This window comes from Capra hircus, chromosome 23 (genome assembly GCF_001704415.2).
Source record: "Capra hircus breed San Clemente chromosome 23, ASM170441v1, whole genome shotgun sequence".
Taxonomy (NCBI): Eukaryota; Metazoa; Chordata; class Mammalia; order Artiodactyla; family Bovidae; genus Capra; species Capra hircus.
The window spans coordinates 20,563,294-20,581,658 of NC_030830.1; the positions used below are offsets into that span (position 1 = coordinate 20,563,294).

At 38.9% G+C, this 18,365-nt stretch overlaps 2 protein-coding genes across 2 annotated transcripts; both read right to left on the bottom strand.

Moving 5' to 3' along the window:
- LOC102188213 (olfactory receptor 5V1) lies at positions 2,654-3,607 on the bottom strand. The gene has a single exon (XM_005701657.2). The coding sequence runs from the start codon at positions 3,605-3,607 to the stop codon at positions 2,654-2,656; it is 954 nt and encodes a 317-aa protein (XP_005701714.2).
- On the bottom strand, positions 12,471-13,445 carry LOC102189577 (olfactory receptor 5V1-like). The gene has a single exon (XM_013977028.2). The coding sequence runs from the start codon at positions 13,443-13,445 to the stop codon at positions 12,471-12,473; it is 975 nt and encodes a 324-aa protein (XP_013832482.2).

Consider the following 18,365-nt stretch of genomic DNA (forward strand, 5'->3'; position numbering starts at 1 on the left):
ACCCAGATGACCTTGATGGTGTGACCACTCACCTAGAGCCAGACATCCTGGAATGTGAAGTCAAGTGGGCCTTAGGAAGCACCACTACAAACAAAGCTAGTAGCAGGTGATGGAATTCCAGTTGAGCTGTTTCAAATCCTGAAAGATGATGCTGTGAAAGTGCTACACACAATATGCCAGCAAATTTGGAAAACTCAGCAGTGACCACAGGACTGGAAAAGGTCAGTTTTCATTCCAATCCCAAAGAAAAGTAATGCCAAAGAATAATCAAACTGCTGCACAATTGCACTCATCTCACACGCTAGTAGCGTAATACTCAAAATCCTCCAAGCCAGGTTTCAGCAATACATGAACCGTGAACTTCCAGATATTCAAGCTGGTTTTAAAAAAGGCAGAGGAACCAGAGATCAAAGTGCCAACATCCACTGGATCATGGAAAAAGCAAGAGAGTTCCAGAAAACATCTATTTCTGCTTTATTGACTGTGCCAAAGCCTTTGACTGTGTGGATCACAATACACTGTGGAAATGTCTGAAAGATATGGGAATGCCAGACCACCTGACCTGCCTCTTGAGAAATCTATATGCCGGTCAGGAAAAAACAGTTAGAACTGGACATGGAACAACAGACTTGTTCCAAATAGGAAAAGGAGTACATCAAGGCTGTATATTGTCACCCTGCTTATTTAACTTCTATGCAGAGTACATCATGAGAAACACTAGGCTGGAAGAAGCACAAGCTGGAATCAAGATTGCCAGGAGAAATATCAATAACCTCAGATATGCAGATGACACCACCCTTATGGTAGAAAGTGAAAAACTAAAGAGCCTCTTGATGACAGTGAAAGAGGAGAGTGAAAAAGTTGGCTTAAAGCTCAACAGTCAGAAAACTAAGATCATGGCATCCAGTCCCATCACTTCATGGCAAATAGATGGGAAAACAGTGGAAACAGTGTCAGGCTTTATTTTTCGGGCCTCCAAAATCACTGCAGATGGTGACTGCAGCCATGAAATTAAAAGATTCTTACTCCTTGGAAGGAAAGTTATGACCAACCTGGACAGCATATTAAAAAGCAGAGACATTACTTTCAACAAAGGTCCATCTAGTCAAGGCTATGAATTTTCCAGTAGTCATGTATCGATGTGAGATTTGGACTATAAAAAAAGCTGAGCACAGAAGAGCTGATGCTTTTGAACTGTGGTGTTGGAGAAGACTCTTGAGAGTCCCTTGGACTGTTAGGAAATCCAACCAGTCCATCAAAAGGAGATCAGTCCTGGGTGTTCATTGGAAGGACTGATGTTGAAGCTGAAACTCCAATACTTTGGCCACCTTATGTGAAGAGCTGACTCATTTGAAAAGACATGATGCTGGGAAAGATTGGGGGAAGGAGGCAAAGGGGATGACAGAAGATGAGATGGTTGGATGGCATCACCAACTCAAAGGACATGACTTTGGGTAGGCTCTGGGAGTTGGTGATGGACAGGGAGGCCTGGCGTGCTGCAGTTCATGGGGTCACAAAGAGTCAGACACGACTGAACAACTGAACTGAACTGAACTGAGATAGGAGAGCATATATTCCAAGATTAAGCCTAGGCTCTTTCTTACTTTTATAGTATCTGATTAGAAATACATGCTGACACAAAAACATTATCTGATCAACTGATAAGCAAATGTGAATATAGAGGTTTATTTAAACTTTATAACCAGTTTTGCATGGGAAGGGGCACCATCTTTGGAATGAAGAATTCAAGAATGGATATTATCAACAAGAAGAAAATATCCTGAAAGAGTAACATCAATGTCTTTTGCTCAGAACTAACAAAAGCTCAAAATATGTACACTTAGGCTTAAGTGTGCCAACTGTTCAGTATCTGTCCCTACACTGAGTTTCTTATAAATTGAATGCCATTAGAAATAGCTGGCTGGTGAAAAAGTTAATTTTTAACATGACAATTGACTGCAGATAAGAGGTTTTTTTATACAGTTCATGAGGTTATTACAGCAAATATACTGGGGGTTGTTTGCCATTCTCTCCTCCAAGAAGGAGATTTCCTCTTCTTGGGCTCCAAAATCACAGCAGATGGTGACTGGAGCCATGAAATCAGAAGACAATTGCTTCTTGGCAGGAAAGTGATGAAAAACCTAGACAGTCTATTGAAAAGCAGAGACATTACTTTGCCAACAGAGGTCCATATAGTCAAGGCTATGGCTTCCCAGTGGTTATATGTAGTTGTGAGAGCTAGACTGTAAAGAAGAGAGAACACCAAAGAAGTGATGCCTTCAAACTGTGGTGCTGGAGAAGACTCCTGTAAGTCCCTTGAACAGCTAGGAGATCAAATCAGTCAATCTTAAGAGACATCAGCCCTGAATACTCACTGGAAAGACTGATGCTGAAGCTGAAGCTCCAGTATTTTGATCATCTGATGCAAACAGAGGACTCATTGGAAAAACCCCTGATGTTGGGAAAGATTGAGGGCAGAAGAAGAAGAGGGCATCAGAGGATGAGGTGGCTGGATGGCATCAGTGATGTAATGAATGTGAACTTGGGCAAACTCCAGGAGATGGTGAGGGACAGGGAGGCCTGGCATGCTACAGTCCATGGGGTTGCAAAGAGTCAGACGTGACTGGGTGACCAAAAAACAACAAAGGGAAGATTATATATCAAAAGAGAGTATTGGTGGCTGCCACTTTCTCCCCACAACTTTCACAGCCTCTTTAATATCCTTATTCCTCAATGTGTAAATTACAGGGTTTAGCATGGGGGTGACAACGCTATACAATACTGAGATTAGTCTGTCTTTCTCCAGTAAGTAAGTTGAGATGGGCCGCACATATGTGAAGATGGCACTGCCGTAATAGAGCAGAACAATGACCAGGTGGGAGGCACAGGTAGAAAAGGCCTTTTGCCTCCCCTCTGAGGAGCGGATCCTCAAGATGGAGGAGATAATGTAGAGGTAGGAAAGGACAATACACAAGAAGGGAGTCCAACCAATGAAGACCCCAATGGAGAGCAGGGCCAGCTCATTGACAGAAGTGTCCCCGCAAGACAAGATCAGCAAAGGGGGGATGTCACAGAAAAAGTAATTAATCTCGTTGTTGCCACAGAAAGGCAGGTGAAATGTCAGTACTGTGTGCACCACTGAGTTGAGGAAACCACCAGTCCAGCAGGAGGCTGCTAACCGGCTATACAGGACCCTGTTCATAATAACCGAATACCTTAAGGGCTTACAGATTGCAATGTAGCGATCATATGCCATAGCTGCCAGGAGGAGACACTCTGATCCTACAAAGAAAATGAAGGCAAAAAGTTGAGCCATACATCTGCCATAGGAAATGCTCTTCCTCTCTGACAGCAGATGGACCATCATCTGGGGAACATTGGTTGTGGTGTAGCAGATGTCAAGAAAAGCCAAATTCCCTAAAAAATAATACATGGGTGTATGTAGACGTGGATCAAGCACAGACACCAAGATAATGAATACATTTCCTCCTAAAGTACAGACATAAGTCAGAAAGAAGATGGTGAATAGCAAAAACTGCAGTTCATTTAGGTCGGAGAATCCCAAAATTATAAATTCAGACAGAGCTGTTTGATTCTTTCCTTCCATGACGTTGCCTGGTTCCCTTTGGTGAATTGGGCAAAGAGAAGCACAGATTAAAATAATCATATGCACAGTAGCAAAGATCTGCAAAACAAGAAAAGTGTTATAAATAAAAATCATCCCCATCTGTACCAGATTCCAACCCTGAGAAGCAGCATCCCTTCACAAACCATACTCAAACGTATCGTTGAACAGGGCTTTCCTGGTGGCTCAGATGGTAAAAAATCTGCCTGCAATGCAGGAGACCCTGGTTCAATCCCTGGGTCGGGAAGATTCTCCTGGAGAAGGGAATGGTAACCCACTCCAGTATTCTTGCCTGGAGAATTCCCTGGACAGAAGATCCTGGCAGGTTACAGTCCATGGGGTCCCAAAGAGTTGGACACCACTGAGCGACTAACACTTTCACTTTTTCACTTTCTTATCATCAAACACAGCTATAAGTACATCTAGTGTTCTACTTGTAAATAAAATCTCCGAAATACTTTGGACACTTGATGCAAAGAACTGACTCATTAGAAAAGACCCTGATGCTTGGAAAGATTGAAGGCAGGAGGAGAAGGCAATGACAGAGGATCTGATGTTTGGATGGCATCAGTGACTCTATGGACATGAGTTTGAGCAAGTTCTGGGAGTTGATGATGGACAGGGAAGCCTGGTGTGCTACAGTCCATGGAGTCTCAAAGAGCTGGACATGACTGAGCAACTGAACTGACTGAAAATTATACAGTACAGATAATGTTCAATTAGATAGAAACTCACAAAAGGGAACCATACATCCTAAGCATCCCCTGTTAATAAAAGCTAGGTCAGGTCCACCAGCATTTTCTTGGTAATGTGTGAGTATGTGTTGCAGAATAGTTTATAGAAGAAACTCTGGGATTCACTAGTTTCTTTAAAGCCATTCCTGCTCCTTTTTTCCATTCTTGAATACTGATATAAAATTTAATTTGTTATGTTTTATAGAGACTGAAGAGGACATAAGGATAAAAGGCACTAAAAGGCTTTTCCACCTCTTTGTTAGGTCAATCACCCTTTGTTAGGGTCTCCTGACACAAATTGTGGTTCATATCTGCAAGACCAGAAGAAACAGGTAAAAGGCATGGATCCTGGTTTATTGTGACCTCTTCTAAGAACAGAGAAATTTTTAGATTAAAGGGAACATGGTAGCTTTCTAGATGTTATACATTGTGGTAAGATATAGCACATACTTTTTGACCTTTCCTATTTACTACAGCTCTTCAGAATAGGTGTTATCATCTTCATTTTGCAGATGAAGTTTTGAAGTTCAGAGAGGTTAAACAGTGTGTTCAAGATCACTCAGCCAGTGAGAACTAAAGTGGGATCACACTTAGTTCTGTCTAAGTCTGTATCTCCAGCCTGTTTTGGAGACCTAGAATGGCAATCAGGTCTCATCTTCCCTGCCAATTCTTTTGCTGAAGACTGCTTACCTAACTTGGGTGTATCCTATGTAAGTTGAGAAAAATGTGTCCTGAACTTAGCAATTTCTATTGTGAATCAAGAAAATGGTAGTGATCACGTGTATTCCTTCCAACTGTCAACCTGACTTAAACCTATGCTTTATTTTGCCTTCAGAGATAGATTTTCTGAAGCCTGTTTTTGGAAAACTTTCAAATATCCTCTCCTTCCCTCCCTCTTTCATCCTGTCTTTCTCTCCCTCTCCTTCCCCACCCCAACTCCACTGCCCATACACTCCCCTCTTCCTATAGCTTTTTGAAACAGGTTCACATAGGGCAACATTGCACTTTGTATAATAGGGTGTTAGTACACATTCCTCAGACACATATCTTCTTGCCCTTAACTCTGAGATATCCAAGTTTTCCTGACATTTAGAAAAATTGAAAGTTATCATTCTAATTGACATTAGGAAAACTCTGCTCAGTTGTGTAGACTAAGAACAAACTCTTGGTGCCCAATCCAACAACCATTAGTCACTTCACTTCAGTAACAGTTATCAATGTTTCCATCAAAGATATTTCGTGACTTTCTTAGTAAGTTATTGGTGCCAAAGAGAAGTGAATAGAGAGAAATGTCATAAGCTTAATATGATCTAATGTCTCTGCTGCTGCTGCTAAGTCACTTCAGTCGTGTTCGACTCTGTGTGACCCCATAGACGGCAGCCCACCAGGCTTCCCCATCCCTGGGATTCTCCAGGCAAGAATACTGGAGTGAGTTGCCATTTCCTTCTCCAATGCATGGAAGTGAAAAGTGAAAGTGAAGTCGTTCAGTCGTGTCTGACTCTTGCTGAACCCATGGACTGCATGCAGCCCACCAGGCTCCTCCGACCATGGGATTTTCCAGGCAAGAGTACTGGAGTGGGGTGCCATCTCTACTACACTGATAATGGTGGATAGTTTAAATTTAAATTCCCAGTTCATTCTTTACCAATGATTTCTCTAGTTCCTAAATTGCTCGACAAATCAAAATTCAAGGAGAATTTTCTTTCACATTGTAGAGTGCCTTGGAGTTATTTTAAAAGATATCGTAGAGAGCATGCCCAATGTTCACCTTTAGATAAATTTTTCTAAAGTTTTCATCATCTATTTTTTTCTGATTAAAGTTAATATATTTGTGTTAGAATATTTAGAAAATATTGAAAATAAAATAAAAACATTAAAAATTAGTATCTCCAACCAAGAAAACCTCTACTAATGGTTTGCTATATGTTCATCTAATCAATTTTCCATGCACGAAATATTCAAAATGGAGATCAGAAAGTACATGTTTTAATCTGTGGTTTTTCCTTAAGCACCATTTTACAATAATTTCTCATGGCGATAAATATTCTCCTGAAACATGATGTTTGAATTATATACAACTATTCATATGAATATAGCAAATTTTTTATATACCCACCCTTATTAATGGATGATTATGTTTATGTCTGTTATGATAAATATCAGTAATAAGCATACTATATTAGATTCCTTGAAGTTGGAGTTAACTGTCCTATATTTTAACAAACTTTTAAAGATTCATCCTAATAAATTAGAGACCCCCTGATGCTTGTCATCATTCTGGAAAATTCAAGAGCCATTTGGCTACTGTAGGATTCAGTGTTTGTTAGACAAATTATTTTAAGTGCTGGGTAGAGAAAAGCACTTAAAACCTTTGAGTACTTTCTACCCAAAATCTAATTTACTCTTTAGATAAATCCTCTGAGATAAATAATGCTGTCATTCTGAATTCCAGATGAAAACACTGAGTCTCAGCAAAATAAATATCTGATAGAGCTATGTGGCCATCAGGTGAAAATTGCAAGCTTTATCTGTCCCAGACTAATACACATTTGATTGAGTAGCTAAAAATTAAACTTTATTGCCAACAATAGAATTTTCTTTAAAAATACTTTTACTACCACTTATATTCACATAACTGGATTATTTCAATTTGTTTCCAACTCTAATCGCTTATATTCCTGATTGTTAATGGCAGTGGGCTATGCCTGCCATGTCCTGATAGTTAAATCTATTAATAATTGTTACTAAATATCTGGTATTTAATTAAATAATTTTTGAAAAATTGATCCTTATTAAAATTTTTTAATTTCCTGGCTCTGCTGTAAATTAAGTGTTCATGCTTATATTATTAAAGGATACTGCTCCAGAGCTTGGCTTAGGTCAATTAATAGAAATGTGTGATAAAATTAAAATAATGATACAGAGAATCTCCTAGTTTAAAATGTTCAAATTCTAATTCAAGGAGAAATATTGATTTTATAGTTTGGTGCAAAAAGAAGCTAACAAGATAAATTAAACATGACTTTCTAAAAATGAAGGTGAGGGACTTCCCTGGTGGTTCAGTGGCTAAGACCCTGCATTCCCAATGCAGGGGGCCTGGATTCAATATTTGATCAGGGGGCTAGATCCTGTATACTGCAACTAAGATCTGGTGCAGCCAAATAAATAAATATTTTAAAAATAAAAAGCAAAAGTAAAAATGAAGGAGAGTATTGTATATTAATCAAAACAATAAACTTCACTGATTGCCCTGGTCCATACACAAATATATATTTGAATTCTAAGTTTGAAAGGATGCTTATTTGTATTTTTGTTTTAATTTCATCTTTTCCCTCTGTGACCTACTGTGGATATTTTCAGTAGAAGAAACAAATATGTTGGATAAAGGGTTAAATTCCCATAATATAGTATTTCACATTACCAGAATCAAATGAATTCTCTAATGCAAACTGCATTGTCAAGAGAAGGACCCTAAAATCCCATTCTCTAATCCATGTTTTTGATCACTGCTTATCTCTTCCTTCATCTTTTTCAATCTTTGCTTCCATTTTTGGGGTGGTAAGCGACCAACTACTAGACTAACCCATGCTGCTTATTTTATTCAACAAATGTATTTTGAAAACTTGAAATAAAATGATAAATAAAACAGAAATTGACGTGTAAGTCAGATTTTGACCATATGTTTCTGTCCTTTATTTAATGAAGAATTAGTTAGCCAGCAGAGGGCCATTGTGAGTGATGCTGAAATGCCTAAAATAACAGCAGCTCCGCGTTTCGCACACACTCAGCCTGCCATTCATAGCGTGGGATGAGAGTTCGATTTCTCCCTCCTTTGGAATCTCACAGCTTATTACACTCCACGTTCCCACTTACATACTCTCATCTAAAGAACAAGGCATAGAAAATGTATCTCCTAGAGATGTAGAGCTATAGATAAGCAATTAAAAAGCTACTTACTCACCTGTGATCAAAAATACACCAAAAGTGCAGAGATCACAATTCAAATTGTAGACCCTAATGTAGAACAACTTTCATGAACACAAGGAAGTGACAGATATTAACTGACCCTGGAAAGTCTATGCTGAATACAGGGTCTTCTACCCAAATGCCAGGTGCATCCTTAATTCCTGAAAGTCAGTGCAAGGAACTGGAGTGGGCAAGGACAATGCTCCCTGGATGCAGAAGGTCCCTGTGTTTTGTGGACTCTTCTAAGGACCCTAGAGACACACCTTTGAGGTCCAGAGACTCACTCCTTCCAATTCCTGCCCCAGTCCCTAAGCATCTGGTTGTCTTCCAGTGGCTCTGTTGCCATTGCAATTCTGCTTCTGGAAGTCTCATGTGAAATCAAAACTGTTCCAGGTAGACTCTTACCTTCTGGCCCACAACTGACCAATGAGAATCATCTTGCAGCCTTTCCCCATTATTAGAAGAAAAGCCGTTTTCTAGTTTTTTGTTCCTCTACCACATTATTGTATATTGGTCCTTGAACTCTACAATTCCAGTGGTACAGTCGAGCTCTTTAACTTGTTCTCTTTTTTCCTCTCAGCTGAAGTTAAAGGGAAGCACCTTTCTGGGACTGCGGGAGGCTTACTTAACACCCCAGTTCTCACCAAAGAAATCCTCTTTAGCCACAGAATCAGTTCTCTAACTATATACTTCTTTAGTGACGTAGCACCTTGTTTTTGGATAGATTTGCTAGTAACCTTCAATGTCTCAGCCCAAATGGAAACATAATATTTTAACATCCTGGAAGATGTGTAATGTATTGATATGTGGGTTCCAAGAGGTTTGTTGTTATTGTTTTTTTTTAATGAAACTGATTTTTGAACAAAAATATTCAGAAACCACTTCTGTTACCACTTCTAAAATTCTCCCTTCCTGTCCATGTTAAGCATTTAAGCCATATTCAAGCAGTTAAGTTCCTCAAGCCACCATGACTTTAGAATATAATTCCATCATCCATCATCCATTCTATCATTATACACTGGAAAGCTTTTCACTCTGGAAAACTAAAGATAATACTAACATTTTTATGGGCTTCCCTAGTGGCTCAGATGTTAAAGCATCTGTCTACAATGCAGGAGACCCAGGTTCGATCCCTGGGTTGGGAAGATCCCCTGGAGAAGGAAGTGGCAGCCCACTCCAGTATTCTTGCCTGGAAAATCCAAGTACCTCAGAATCAGAGGGGACTTCTTTAGAACAAATTAGATTTATAGCAAAGTGAAACCAGCTTTCCACAGAGTAGAGTTAAATTACACATGGTTGATCTTCAAAATTCTACCATCTAGCCCAGTTGTACCTGTACCATCCACAGAAGCATACAAGTGTTCCTCACATTGCTTGGAGTTATCAAGTTTTCTAGTTTTTGTCAATCTGAAGGAACTGAGGTGGTGGCTCATTATTATTCTAATTTGAATAACTCAGACTACTAGCAATTTTGAACATCTCCTCTATGAGGAGATTTTTTGTGTGTCAATCATTTGGATTTCCTCTCCTACTAATCTGCTATGTTTATTCTTTGCACATATTCTTAATTAAGTTTCCTGGGGTTTTTTTCTCATTCATTTGTAGGAATTCCTTATTTAAGACATCATTGGTCATTTATAAATTTAACTTTTTCAAATAATTTATAGAAAGGGGTCATCTGTGCACTAATTTTATACCCTTCCATAGAAAAGAATTCATTAATTTTGTCATGGTAAAATCCATATTTTCTCAGGTTATGGGCTGTGCAGTTTAAGATTTATTTAAAATTTCCCCCTGCTAGTTCATAAATATATTCTTTGAAACTTTTTTATATTAACTTTACAATTTTTAAATTTCAAATTTTGCTGCTTGTTCCACTTAAATTTCATCTTTTTACAAAGTGGAAGTTAGAAAACTAATTTTCTTTTTCTTCATTTAATCATCTGATTTTTCCAAAATGTAACCAAATTTTCATTATTTACTATAGCACCATACTTAGTATATACTGTTTCCATAAAATTCTTGGATCTGTATCTAAGACCTCTATCCCATGATATTTTTCTTTTTGAACCAAGAACTTGACTTTCCATTGGTAGGCCTTAGTTTATGTCTTAATGCCAGGTTGGACAAGTCTCCCTTTTAATTTTTTCTCCAAAAACTAATTAGAAATTGTGAAAATAATACCTTCACACAATCTTTAGATGTTTGTTAAGTTTACTGAATGAATAAAATGCTTATGGGCCTACCTATGTGATGGAATACCATATAGCAATGAAAAGTGAATGAGCTACAGTGTATGCAACAGTATGGATGACTATCACAAGCATTTACTAAGCATTTACTGTCAACAGAAAGAAAAAAGGAAAGTCCGTAAACAAGTCTAAAACACAGATTACTTGATACCAAGTGAAACAAGAGAGATTTATTTCTTCCTAATACACAGCTCATAACCATCTAAAGCACCTTCCCTCTCTCTTTGCTTCATTAACTTCTAACAAATATGTTCTTTGAGTTTAATTCAGACAAAATGTGTAAGATTTAGTAAAATAGGGTGAAGAATGGGGAAACTTAATAGGAGGCTTTAGTATTAGTCAAGAAAATTGAGAGAGAAAAAGAAAATCAATCCCTAAGCAAGAGTGACTTGAGTGGGGGTGGAAAGGAATATATTAATATTTTTAATTTTAATTTCCTTTTGACATGTAAAATGTTGGCTTTGTCACTTATTCACCTTGTCTCACATGGTGTCCACAGTGACAGTCCCCTGGAAACCGAGGTCAACCCCACCCACCATGATCATTAACCACAGAGCAGCAGCCCGAGCCATAAAGGGCTGGGCTGAATGGCTACAGGCTGCAGGAAGCACTGAGGGTCTCCACCCACGAGGCCTGGTGTCCTCTGGCCCATAGCCTTTGAGCCCAGGGACTGTTGCCCTTCTAACCAGAGGCCGCAATGTTCCGAAGGAGACTGTGTAGTCTCCAGTCTCTTCTCTGGATTGGATCTGACAAATTCATATGTGATATGGTAGTACACCCTATATCATTTTCTGAAGGCTTTAATGTTCTTTTATACACTGAGGTAATGACAACCCACTCCAGTACTCTTGCCTGGAAAATCCCATGGACGGAGGAGCCGGGTAGACTCCAGTCCATGGTGTTGCCAAGAGTCGGACACGACTGAGCGACTTCACTTTCACTTTTCTCTTTCATGCATTGGAGAAGGAAATGGCAACCCACTCCAGTGTTCCTGCCTGGAGAATCCCAGGGACGGCGGAGCCTGGTGGGCTGCTGTCTCTGGGGTTGCGCAGAGTCGGACACGACTGAAGCGACTTAGCAGTAGCAGCATACATTGAGGTATGCAGTATTCTAGAACTGATTTTTGTATAAACTGTAAGGCTGGAATCATAAACCCCTTTGTCTTTTTATTGAAAAGATTATTCTTACTCAACTTTTCTTTCAAGCTTCTTCTGGCCTCATCTATCATATAATCAAATACATATGTTTATTCATGGAACTTTTTTCAGTTTGTTTCAATGATCAATGTATAACTGAATCATTAACACACTATCTTTTTAACTTTGCAATTGGTTGCAACATCTCTTAAAGCAAGTTGCCTATCTTAGTTTTCTTCTTTCAGAGAAGCACTACCCAATAACCGCAAAGATAGAATTGTCCTAAGTATACATTGTCCAATATGATAGCCACTAGGCCTGTAAGTGACTACGCACAGCACAGGCACGTGAGTTATTGATAAATTTGCCAGATAAAATAGAGGATACCAGCTAAATTTCAATTAGGTAGCTCAAGATTCCAATTTTAGCCCTCCAATCTTACAAGAATGTTAAAATGCTGTTCAGAAACTCAAACACTTCCTAAGATCATCAGAAGTCCTCACAAGGAGTCCCTAATGCCAATTTCACAGTTTTTTTTTTTTTTTAATTTTCAACTCTGTTCAGTGTTGGCCTTGTGATTCCTGTCTTTTTAGTTCACTGATCTCTGGAAAAAAAAATTGTAATATTTTATACAGACTTTTTAAACAAGAGTGTTTGCTAATCACTGGCTGTAAAAATTTGCATTGATTTTTAATTTTACTTGAGAGTAATTTGCAAAAGTCAGCTCTAAAAGTAAGATGGACAGTTTTGTAATACATCATTTTCTTAGAAAATTTACACAGCAAAAGAGAGGGAGCTTGAAGCCTGCCACTTTCTCCCCACAAACTTTTGCAGCCTCTTTAATATCCTTATTTCTCAAAGAGTAGATAATAGGGTTTAACATGGGAGTGACAACACTGTACAATACTGAGATCAGTCTGTCCTTCTCCAGTGAATACGCTGATATGGGTCGTACATATGTGAAGATGGAGCTGCCATAATAGAGAAGGACAATGATCAGGTGGGAGGCACAGGTAGAAAAGGCCTTTTGCCTCCCTTCAGAAGACCTGATTCTTAAAATGGTAGAAATAATATAAAGGTAGGAAAGTATGATACACAAAAAAGGAGTCCAGCCTATGAAGACCCCAATGGAGAGTAGGGTCAACTCATTGACAGAAGTGTCCCCGCAAGACAAGATCAGCAAAGGGGGGATGTCACAGAAGAAATAATTAATCTCGTTGTTGCCACAGAAGGGCAGACGGAATGTCAGTACTGTGTGCACCACTGAGTTGAGGAAACCACCAGTCCAGCAGGAGGCTGCTAACCAGCTATACAGGACTCTGTTCATAATAATCGAATACCTTAAGGGCTTACAGATTGCAATGTAGCGATCATATGCCATGGCTGCCAGAAGCAGGGACTCTGACCCAACAAAAAAAATAAATGCAAAAAGTTGCACTACACAACCCAAATAAGAAATGCTTTTTCTCTGTGATAGTAGATGTACCATCATCTGGGGGACATTGGTGGTGGTGTAGCAGATGTCAAGAAAAGCTAAGTTTTCCAGAAAAAAATACATGGGAGTGTGGAGGCATGGATCAGTCATGGTCACCAAAATTATGAAGGTATTTCCTCCCAAAGTACAGATATATGCTACCAGGAAAATAGTGAAAAGTAAAAATTTTAACTCATTTAAGTTGGAGAATCCCAAGATGATAAACTCAAATACAACTGTTTGGTTTTCTCTTTTCATATACAGCTCTGGTTTTCTTTCTGAAATTGAGAACGAGGAAGCATAGATTTCTGTAGTCAGGTATTGCTCCAGAAACAGGCTACAAAACTAGAAAATAAAAGTTTCACAGAGGAAAAGATATTATTTATCAAGAAAATATTAGATGGATCTGTAAAAAATGCACAAGCCCACAGCAAATAAACTGTGTGCTTTAGCACCCAGCATGAACATTATCAGCCTTTTATCTGTTGGTCAAATATTTTAAAATGAACACTACAGACAGATTTGAATTTTCAAGTAAAACACATGCACTAAAGGAAGAAAAGGCCCATTTACTCTGTCTTCCTGGGCTTCAGCAATTTGGAAGCTCATTAAAACAATTGTCAGTGGGTCAATCAACTATGCTGCCCTGATTGTGAAGCAACTATATCCAATAAAAATTAATTAAACAAAAAACTGTGCTGCCTTGCACACTATTGGAGGCTGACATTTGTAGATTAAATGTAGAAACAGTTGGTCACAATTAGAGAATTAGGAGAGCAGAAAAAGACATAGTGGTACCACGGGTTGATAATATATTTGAGGGGGAGGGCAGTTCCATAAAATACAGAGGAAATTCACAATTAGTCTTACCATTTATATCTTACAGTTCAATATGCTAGGACTTGGGTATTCAGCTAATGAAAATAAGTTCTGGCTGTTGAAAGCCTTTCTTAAAAAAAAAAAGAACTCTTTATAAAGGGAAAATGAATTAATATTTTACTTATCATTTACTGTACAAAGTTTATCCTGTAATTTATGCCACTAGAAATTACTACAGCCAAGATGCACTAGAGTTAGCTATTACTGGTTCATAAAAGCTTGTTGTTAATGTCCAGAAATTTTGTAGGCAAGATATTAACCACAATCATTATTTAAAATGAAATTACATAAACTTCCAATTGAGTCAATTATATTAAAAACAGAGGTAACTTATATAAGACATCACTCCCTAATCATTTTACCTGTTCCTATTATCTTTGCTTTAGAGATTATTGCTTTTATTGTATGTGTATGATGGAGATGCCATAAAATGGCTTGCTACTGATCATTGCTACTATTGCTACTGATCATTTATTGCTACTATTCATTTATCAGTGAATCATGTTGATAGCTTGCAACTAGTCAGAGTGGAAGTATTTATGCCAAGGTGCTGGTAATTCTACAAATTATGAGATTGATTCATGGTTTTGTTGATTGTCTAGGCTTAAGAAAGTGGTGGAAATATGTTAATGAAATCTGCCTGCTAAGTCGCTTCAGTCGTGTTTGACTCTTTGTGATCCCATGGACTATAGCCTGGCCAGATTCCTCTGTCCATGGGATTCTCCAGGCAAGAATACAGAGTGGGTTGCCATTCTCTTCTCCATGGGAACTTCCTGACCCAGGGAGCGGATCCGGGCCTCCTGCGTTAAAGGCAGATTATTTACTATCTGAGCCACTGGGGAGCCCAGTTGGTGATGCAGTTTAAACTTAAAAATGTGTCGTGTTTGTAGCCATTATATTGTAAATAACACAAAAAGTGGAGGAACTTTTCTTCCAGTATTCAAAAGTTTTGTACTTTTAGGAAAACTAATGTCACTGACAAATGAGAGAAATTCAGACATATAACTTCCTTGATTCACTTTCGTCTTATTAACATAGACAAACATATCAAACACTGATAGAATTTATCAATGATGTGAGAGACTTCTTTGTTGAATTGACGTTCACAGAATATTATTGTTGATTTTTGCTAAATGCTTGAATCTATAGCCGCACTATAGCTGAAATTCAAATTCAAGGACTTATTTACAGCTCTCAAGTCCATTCACTCTCACACACTCCTGGATAACCACTTCAAACCTCCAGCTATGCTTTTTCTCTATATTTATTCTCAAATGCTGATCTTGCTTTCTTGTCTATGAGAAATTTGAAGCAATTGAAAAGAACTTCAGATTCAGCATCACATGTGTTTGCTTCTATGTACAAATATGCTTTCCCATTTGTGTCTATATTTCTAGTGAGTGATTATGCTTTTTTAAAAATTCAGTTTAATTGGAGAATAATTGCTTAACAGTGTTGTGTTGCTTTCTGCTATACAACAATGTGACTCAGCCACAGGTGTACATATATCTCGTCCCTTTTGAGCTTCCCCCCGAGCACCCCATCTGTGTTTTTTATTTTTTTTAATATTGTAGTGGTTTCTGCCATATATTGACATGAATCAGCCATCGGTGTACATGTGTTCCCCATACTGAACCCCCTCCCATCTCCCAAAAGTACAAGCCAAACCTCTCACTTGTGTTTTTGATGATACTCCCTCACTTAATCAACTGTGCATTCCAGAAATGCTACTCTCTCCTCCGTAATTCTTTTTCCTTTCTCTGATGAAGCATTCTCTTCAGCAAAGGAACAGACTATTATTTCTCCGAACATAAAAAAAAAAAATTGTTGTCTTTCTTTTTCACTATTTTTCTTTACCGTCCCATTTTTCTGATATTTATATCAAAACTTCTCAAAAACAATAACTAAACTGATGGTCTCCATTCCTATTCTTTGCCATCTCTCGAACTTACTTTGTTAAGACCTTTATCTCAATATTCCCCCAATTCCTAGTTGTTGGATCAATTATGAAATGTTTATACACAGAAGATTACTGCTTATTTTCACTTCTCTAGCTACCGAGTCCTCACTGCTGCTGCTGCTAAGTTGTTTCAGTCGTGTCCGACTCTGTGCGATCCCATAGACGGCAGCCCACCAGGCTTCCTCGTCCCTGGGCAGGCAAGAACACTGGAGTGGGTTGCCATTTCCTTCTCCAATGCATGAAAGTGAAAAGTGAAAGTGAAGTCACTGAGTCGTGTCCAACTCTCAGCGACCCCATGGACTGCAGCTCTCCAGGCTCCTCCATCTATGGGATTTTCCAGGCTAGGGTACTGGAGTGGGGTGCCATTGCCTTCTCCGCCGAGTCCTCACTATGTTTCAGTTAATAGTTATAATCTTATTCTCAATAGTTTAATGCTGCTAATCTTGCCCAGTTCATGCAGTGCTTAGTCGCTCAGTCGTGTCCAGCTCTTTGTGACCCCATGGACTGTAGCTTGCCAGGCTCTTTTGTCCATGGGATTCTCCAGGCAAGAATACTGGAGTGGGTTGCCATGCTTTCCTCCAGGGGTCTTCCCCACTGAGGGATCAAACCCAGGTCTGCTGCAATGCAAGCAGATTCTTTACTGGCTGAACCACAGGGAAGCCCAATTATGTGTAAATCACCTTCCATCATCATGCTTCCACTCATAACCCTCCAATCACCCTAGCTCAGATTGTAAATTCAATTTTTTTTTTTGTTGTTGTTGTTGCTTTGCCCAGTTCGTGGGAATCTTATTTCCCCCTCCAAGGATAGAACTAGGGTCCACCACAGTGAAAGCAGTGAGTCATAACCACTGGACCACTAGAGAATTCCCTACGAAATCAGATTCTTAAAAAAATGCTACAAGCTCTATAAAATCTTTTTCTTTTCACTCTTCCAGCCTAATTTGCCCTCTTTCTCCCCTTTGTTCACTCAGTCAAGTCACACTGGCCTCTTTGCTATTCCCCTTTGCTCTTCTCCATGACAAGCTGTCTGACAAAAGTCTTAACTTTATTTCAATCTTACCTCAAATAACATTTATTTAATGAAACCACTATGATCATCCTATTGGTGCCCTCCTACACTCTAAACCCCTCTCATCCTCCTTTCATTTCCCCATGACACATAGCACCTTCTGAAATCCCATGTACATTATATCTATTTATCTGCTTATTGTGGATTGCCTATTCCCCTAGTTGGATATGGGCTCTCCTAGTGACTCAGTAGGTAAAGAATTTTCCTGCAAGGCAGGAGACTCAGGTTTGACGCCTGGGTCAGGAAACTCCTCTGAAGAAGGGAATGGCAACTCACTCCAATATTGATGCCAGGAGAATTCCCATAGACAGAGGAGCCTGACGGGCTACAGTCCATAGGGTTGCAAAGATTTGGACACAACTGAGCGACTAACACAAGTTGGATACAAGTTTTACAAAATCAGTGTATTGACTGTTAATGATGCACTCTGAGCATCTAGAACAGTCCCTGGCACACAATACATATTTGTTCATTGTTAAATCAGTCTTCCAGATCTCCTTTCATAAAGAATTAACTTAGTTTATTTCTCTTTGCAGAAGACTCATAGGGAAATCTCTTTGTTTTTCCAAGAAAACTTATGTTAGCCCCACTTACCCAGCTTGGTTTAATTTGATTTGCTGTCATAATGGTTCAACCAGGAGTTGTCAAGGAGGAAAATGTTACCCTTATAAAGAAGGATTAGCCTCTCCCTCATATTCTTATGTGAACAGGAATGAAATTATCTCTTTCAGTGTTACCATCTCTGCCCACTTATGTTTGGAACCACCGTAAGTGTGGCAGGAAAATGCTGCTCTCTTTGAACTCACATGCCTAACACCAGGAACCCTATTCTTTCCTCCTGCTTATATAATTTCTTTAGAAAAACATACACAGTGTAGTGAAAATCTAATTACTTTTCCCCAAATAGCAATGATGAAGACTTTGGAGACTTTGAATATCTTACTAGTAATTAGGGTATATTATAAAATTGTTTGTGGGCTTCCCCAGGTGGCACTAGTGGTAAATAACCCACCTGCCAATACAGGGGCCATAAGAGACAGGGTTCAATCCCTAGGTCGGGAAGATCCTGGAGGAGGGCATGGCAACCCACTCCAGTTTTCTTGCCTGGAGAATCCCATGGACAGAGGACCCTGGCAGGCTATGGTCCATAAAGTTGGAAAGAGTTGGACATGACTGAACTGATTCAGCATGGACACATAAAATTGTTTATAGTGGCAGAATTTAAAAGAACAATACTGCTATTATTATTTTGCACAAAATAATACTGC